General features: G+C 25.7%; 1 protein-coding gene across 1 annotated transcript; it reads right to left on the bottom strand.

The window, feature by feature from the left end:
- Window positions 1-1,606: 1,606 nt before the first annotated feature.
- On the bottom strand, window positions 1,607-5,043 carry LOC122721821. The gene is made up of 2 exons (XM_043950761.1): window positions 4,857-5,043; window positions 1,607-1,911 (listed from the first exon to the last, which is right to left on the bottom strand). The coding sequence occupies exons 1-2, from the start codon at window positions 5,037-5,039 to the stop codon at window positions 1,672-1,674; spliced, it is 423 nt and encodes a 140-aa protein (XP_043806696.1). The 5' UTR covers window positions 5,040-5,043; the 3' UTR covers window positions 1,607-1,671.
- Window positions 5,044-7,108: the final 2,065 nt, after the last annotated feature.

The raw sequence follows: 7,108 nt of genomic DNA, 5'->3' as shown, positions 1-7,108 counted from the left end.
ATATATATATATACATATGAATTATATATATGGAAAGACAACTTTTCTTACCTTATATTACATATTATTTAAGGAAATCCATAATTTTTAATGTTAGACTGTATACCCATTATAATAAAGGTTTCATTTATTCGACAAAATGAGAAAAAAGGATAATAGATTATTAAATGGACATTTCCAATCTCATCAGCCCATTATGGATGGGCATTTTTATTTTTAAGCACATCAACCAATCCATTAGCCCTTATTTAAAATAAATTTCTTGCAAGAAACATAAAAGAAATTTTTTTTTTGTTTGGAATGAATTTAATTAAATTTAACTATTATAAATATTAATAATAAATTTAAATTAATTTATTTTGTTTATTATTCTTAATATTTCTAAACTAAACATAAATACTTAGTTTATAAATAATAATAATAAATGTCATCACATTTTTCCAAGTGATATAAATATAAAAACTCAAAATTATATAAAAATGAATTTATATTTTAATTTTAAATATATTATAATTAAAAAATCTAAAATTAAAAACTGACTGTATTTTTAAAATGCCAATAAAAAATTATCACATCTCTATCTTCTTAACTATAAAATTATTAATTAAGTTTAGAAATTGCGAAGTGTACCATTAAATTTGCCGAACACAAATGAGTTTTAAATTTTCATACATTTTTAGTTTCATTTCAATATAAAATAATAACTACTATATATCTAATAAGCACACTATATTATTTTTATTATCACTATTAACATGTGATCTCTTGATTTCCTATTATTTTTCTAAATTAAAAAATATTAAATAATCACATTATTAAATCTAAATTACTATAATATATTATATTAATATATGTTAATTTTAATTTCTTCATTTTTTATAAAAATGTAACATTTATATATTCATTTTATATAAAATCTACTAGGGCAATCTCCCTTCCAGGTTCTTCTTCATATTTTCCTTCATTTTTAAATGACTTGTATTTTGAAACTTCTCTTTTTTATTACTCTCTTAGCATCTAACACGAAATGTTTGCAGTATAGTTACACTAATTGTCCACAACTAATTCAATCCTCTTATTTAGATTAAAATTAGACGAGAACTCATCGATTACTGAAATTTTTTTATTCTAATTTAAATATGTTATAAAGATTATTTTATTCTTTTTCAATTACGAAACATATTTAGACTTTGTTGTTGTGAAGCTATTTTTACTATTAAAAAGCAGCCTGCAAATAATTTGGAATTTTAGCTTGGAATTTTAGCTTCAGTTTGTTTTCAGAAAATAATTTTAACAAAATAATTTAATTTTTATTAATTAATTTTATATTAATAAATTTATACGTAAAAATTTTAATAAAAATTTTAAAATGTTAAAAATAATTTTCTCTTTTAAAAAGAGTAAATTCGTTATTTTTAAAATGTCTGATTTTTTTTTATTAATTAATAATTTTTTTTTAATTTTTTAAATATTAAAAAATATGAAAAATACTTTTTTAAAACAAGCGGAGCAGAAATTTAATTAGAAGCAGCCTGCAAATCAATTAAGATAACATATCCAGTATGGATACAAATTTTATTATTATTATAATTTTTCTTATTGGTTAAATATATAATACAGCCTTTCTCCAGCAGGTTTAACAGCTACAAAAGCATACACCCCCAACGCAGTTTACATATTTGCATTTTGGAGGGCAAAATCCGGTGCAGTCACTGTCCCGCTTACAAGCTTGTGCATCTTTGGAGCTCCTTCCATCAATAAACTGAGAAGAGCCTTCTTGTGTTGGCTTGCAGGTGCAGTAGCCGTTATGGAAACAACGAGCATCACTGAGCCCTTCTGGACACTTAACTGATATGCAGTCAGCATCAGAGAGACACCGTTTTCCCCCTGACGCCCTGGACAATGACATGCCTGCAACAGTAAATTAATACCCATCATAAGATAAATCAAATTATACTTGGATGGATACTAAGAAAAAAAGATGTAATAATAATGCAAAATAACCATGGATAGAGAAGAAGAAGAAGAAGAAGAAGAGGAGAGACTAACAAGAACCAATCAGCAGAAATGAAAGAACGAAAGCCAATTTGAATGAAGACATGTTGATGTGTATATCTTTGTGATCCAAGTTGCTGAATTTTATATATGTTGATGAAGTTGTTCATGAGCTATATATATATATATATGATGCCATAAAGTTTTGGGTTGGCATTGTATTCTCATATGGAAAGACAACTTTTCTTACGTTATATTTCATGGTAAATGATTAAGGAAATCCATAATTTTTAATGTTAGATTTTATACCAATTATAACAAAGATTTGATTTTAATGTCAGATTGTATACCAATCATAAGAAAGGTTTGATTTGTTTGCCAAAGGTGAGAAGGATAATAAATTATTGGAAAAATAACTATTTAGTCCTTTTATTAATTAGTCTATTGATTTAAAATCCCTACAGATATATACCCTTTTTTGTATAGAACAAGAAGATCCTTGTCGTTAATTCTAAGAAAGTGCAATTTGTTGCTTTCAAATATATTACAGAACTCTCAGACAGAATCTTCAGAGTGCGATTTCTATGAGGCTTCAATTCCAATTTGTCCATGTTATCCTACGCTCAATATTGGCTTATGCAAGTTACAGGAAATTGTGAGAGTGTTGTCATGACATTAATTGTTTTATACGACCAGAAACCAGCTGATTCTGAAACTCTGCTTGGTGATAAACGCTGCAGACTTGTCTGCCACCTTCTATATCTTTCACAGGAAGCGGTGCGTTTAAGCATCTTGGTTATTGGTTCTTTCTCCAGGGTTCTGGCGCATCCCCTCCTTCCTGCTTTACATGGTAAGAAAGCCCAGCTAAGCTGCTCCTTTCTTGTCACAGTGATCTTTAAATGAATTTTTGTTCTTTTCCAGGATTCTGCAAGCACTGTCGACTCATTTGTTTCTGCTAAGGACAGATTTTATAAACAGGAGATTGAAATGGTTCCCATGGAGTCCAGTTACTGTGATTCATCAAGAAACGATACTGAAGACACAGACATGAGCTTATTCAGTAAAAAAGACTCACAAAAATGGGATCGAATCGCTATTGTTCTTGCTTTTACTGCCCTGCTTGCACTCCTGAGCGTTTCCTATTTTTCAGTTGTTCATGGAAAATTTTTTCCACAAACATTTAAGAACTCGTGGTCGTATCTGCTATTTTTGATGGTTATCAATATGGTGTTCTATTTTCCTGTCATTGGATTCATCTTGAGCAAGAAACATCCTAGTATTGCCAAAATCTTTAGTTGCTTATCCCTTGTGGGTTTGGTCCTCTCGTTCACTGTCCTGTCGTGGAGACTCCTACCTCCCCACTTCAACTGGTTTCCGTGGGTTTTCTTAGTTCTGACATTGGGAGCCCTGGTTTACCAGTGTATTTGCCAACCATGGAGCTGGATCCGGAGTTTGTCTCGCAAGTGTCTTCAAAATATGTACTAAATGGACATGTCATCTTCACGCAGCTCAGTAACCTGTGGATTCGGAGTTCGTCTCGGAAGTAATTGTATGGCTTAATATTTGGAATGTGTCTGATTTTGAAATCTTTTGAAATAAGGAAGAATTATCAATATACAGTGTTCAGTTTCCTGTTTCTCTGCTCATATTTTTTAGCAAATACTATATTAAATCTCGAATTTAAATTGTAGTAGAAGGATGTATACTTAATATGTATATACATATATATTTGTACGCTGTTGAAGTCAGCCAAAACTTAAAAGTGATATTTCAGTAAAAAAAATATTTGAATGTAATTTCTAACTTGAGATCTATAGATGTTTAATCATAAATTGTTTATTTGATTTAATTGTTGAATAGTCGTTACAATTAGCTGATAACTGATAGCAAATACCTGATTATAACCGATAGATGATAACTGATATTAACTAATATATTTTAGATGTTTTGATAAATTATATTTACTATTAGTACGTAAAATGATTAATAAGGATATATATTAATCTATTATATTAATAATATAAATATAAAAAAATTAATTTATTATATTAAATTATGTAATAATTAAAAGTAAATTTTAAAATATAATTATTTTTTATGTACATGTATAATTTTTATTATATAATAATAAATATTATAACTAGTTTAATTATTATTCAAAATATTTTTAATTTATGTATTATATGTTGTAATTTTAAATAATATATTAATATAAAAATTTTAATTTTAAAAAATTATAATAAATAAATTATAAAAGAGTACTATGATCTAAATTAAAATTGTTACCTGAACAGCTATCATATTAGTTGTTTATTTGTTATTCATTATAATTTTTTTAAAATTTTATCAAATATTTAATCTAACCGTTTAGATATCTATCAAAAACTATTACATGTATTCAATACAATATCTAAATCAAATACTTCAAAATTTTAATTTTAATTTTTTTAATTTAATCGAGTAGAAAAATACACTATATCTTTTTTTATGTGATTAGTTTTAACTGAAATTCGTTAGAAATCTTGTAGCAACGAAAACAACTCCAATTTTATTGAAATAAATTTATTAGTGAGGTCATATATTGAAATAAATTTATTTTTTCACATAAATTAAAAAAAATATAGTTAACATAGTTAAAATAATAAATTATATATATATATATATATTTTTTTTGATATACCATACGCTCATATTAATTATTTCATCATTAATTCATTTCTAAAACTAATAAATTTTACTTTTTCAGTACATATTAATTAATATGAATATTAAAAAATTAATCAATAAATTGACCTATAATATCAGACAAACAAAAATGGAAAAATTGTATCTTTATATTCCTGGAAAAGAAAATTTAGCACCTTTGCATCCTTGGAAAATGATGTGATTGAGAGATGAAGCAATGTAGAAATTGTAAAAATAACTATATAGAAATGAAAATTTGTAGGAAACCAAGTTAGAGAAGCATAAAACCAAATTAGAAATCCCAAACAGTAAGTGTAACTGAAAAAGCTAAAACAGCAAGGAAACCAAGTTGAGGACATAACATGCATGTCCTGAGGAGGACATACAATGCACATCTTTCTCTATTATATAGGAAGCCTCAAGTGTTATAAAAACACTCAATAAGACATAATCGCCAACGTTATCCTACAAATTTGACATAGAAATTACAACCATAATAATTTATGTTTAGAATTAGCTGTCCTTTAGACATCGGACAACCTGTAATTGTTTCAAGAATACCTCACTTTAACTTCATTATCTAAGCAGCCAAAGCATAAAATGAACACACTTTAAATTAAGATTAAGGCTCTTACGGCTATGCATTTATGCCTTGATTATATTATAACATGAAATCATCTCAAGATCTCTTAGTGGTCCAAGCTTTGCCGTATAGCAATTGAACTCATGCCAGGATGTTTATATTAACTAGGAAGCAGATAGCTTTATTGGTTGTTTTTATGTTTGATGCCAATGGCAAGTAGTCCAGAAATTTTATAATATGACTATTTTGTTTATATTGGCTGTATTATAATTATTGATAATTAAGTAGAGTAAATATTTTATTAGATAAATTATTTTAAAATTTAAAATTAAATTCAACCGTGAATTAATCAATCGATTTTAATTTTAATTTAAAAATAGCGTTCATAATAAATTTTTAATACAAAAATTTTTAATAAAAAATTTCAATTTGATTAAGAATGAAAACCAAAATTTATCGATTAATCGTACAATTCCCTGTTAATCCCACAAGTACATCTTAGAACTTGTAATAATAGTTATATATAGTTATGTTTGTATAAAATATAATTGTTAAATTTTAATTAAATGACATTCATAATTTTAGTCTGATTATAAGTGTATATGAATAAATATAAGAGATTTCAAGTTTTATTTTTCTAATTTTTAATTTCTATTTAAAAAAAAAATTTTAACCAAGTAAAAATGAGATCAGTTTCATGTAAAATTGTTGAGATGCAAAATGTGAATTAATAACTATAGGCATTCTAAATTTATGGCTAATAATCCCAATCCAAAAATAAAAAATTATAATTAATTATGAAGTGGTTGTTTCCTATCTCCATAACTCCTTTGACTGTTTACATTTTTATTTATTACTTCAATTCAAAGGAGAGGAAGAACAACCCAGGTTTAGGACAAGTCCAAGACGTTCAAACCACAGCTTCAGCCTCCAAAAAAAAAAAAGCCATTTTTTTTTACATAAATTAAGAAAATACATTTAATATAACTAAAAACAATGAATTTTATGTTTTCTTTATTAATACACTCTTTATTCATATTACTTTATTATAAAATTATTCTTAAACTAACAAATTTTATTTTTTAATATACACTAAAAAAAATAAGATTATCAGAAAAAAATATTACTTTTATTATTATAAATAACGGAAAGCTATTATGGATTATTTTATTTATAATTTTTTATTAATTGTATCAATAAGAAAAAGGGAAATTTTTGTTGGGTTTGTACAAATTCAGAATATGCATTTTGTACTGGATTATACCTTAATTTTTATATTTTATTTAATTAATAATAATATATGTTCATCATATATCAATTAAGTCACTAATATTTTAAGCGACTTAATTTTCTACTATTACAGACGGAAGCTTATCACCGCAATTGCAAATATTATTTATACATGTACAAGGTGGGCAAAAGCATTTAGCGGGACTCTTACAATCTTTTGTAGTATTGCATTTGAGATCAATCACTGGACTATCTGCTTGAGCAATAACCTGCATGTGTAAATCATCTACATATATAAATTAAGTTTTAATTATTTTCTTATAATAAAAATAGATTATTATCGCTATATAAATAATATATAAAAATAAATAAAAAAATACTTACAAGATGGAAGGATTGTCGCTATCTGAGCAACGAAAAAAGCTAGTAGCTTCACTATTAAAAAAGTGGTCGCCATCTAATATTTTAGATTGATAAGAAAGAAAGTGTATTTCCCCTTAAAGAGCCATACTATATATAGTGAACTTATCTTATTTTTAAAATAAGGACATAAATATTTTTTTAATTAAATTACAGTCAAATTTGATAGGTATGAATTAATTTTGGTATGTTGAT

Source organism: Manihot esculenta, chromosome 14 (genome assembly GCF_001659605.2).
Source record: "Manihot esculenta cultivar AM560-2 chromosome 14, M.esculenta_v8, whole genome shotgun sequence".
In the NCBI taxonomy this organism is placed as follows: domain Eukaryota; kingdom Viridiplantae; phylum Streptophyta; class Magnoliopsida; order Malpighiales; family Euphorbiaceae; genus Manihot; species Manihot esculenta.
This window is presented reverse-complemented; position numbering and strand designations above follow the sequence as displayed.

Bases quoted from the DNA above. Each gene is read 5' to 3' on its own strand.
- LOC122721821 (XM_043950761.1), bottom strand. From the start codon at position 5,039: ATGTCCTCAACTTGGTTTCCTTGCTGTTTTAGCTTTTTCAGTTACACT. The intron at 1,912-4,856 runs GTGCTAAATTTT...TTACTGTTGCAG, and splicing joins CATTTTCCAAGGATGCAAAG to GCATGTCATTGTCCAGGGCG.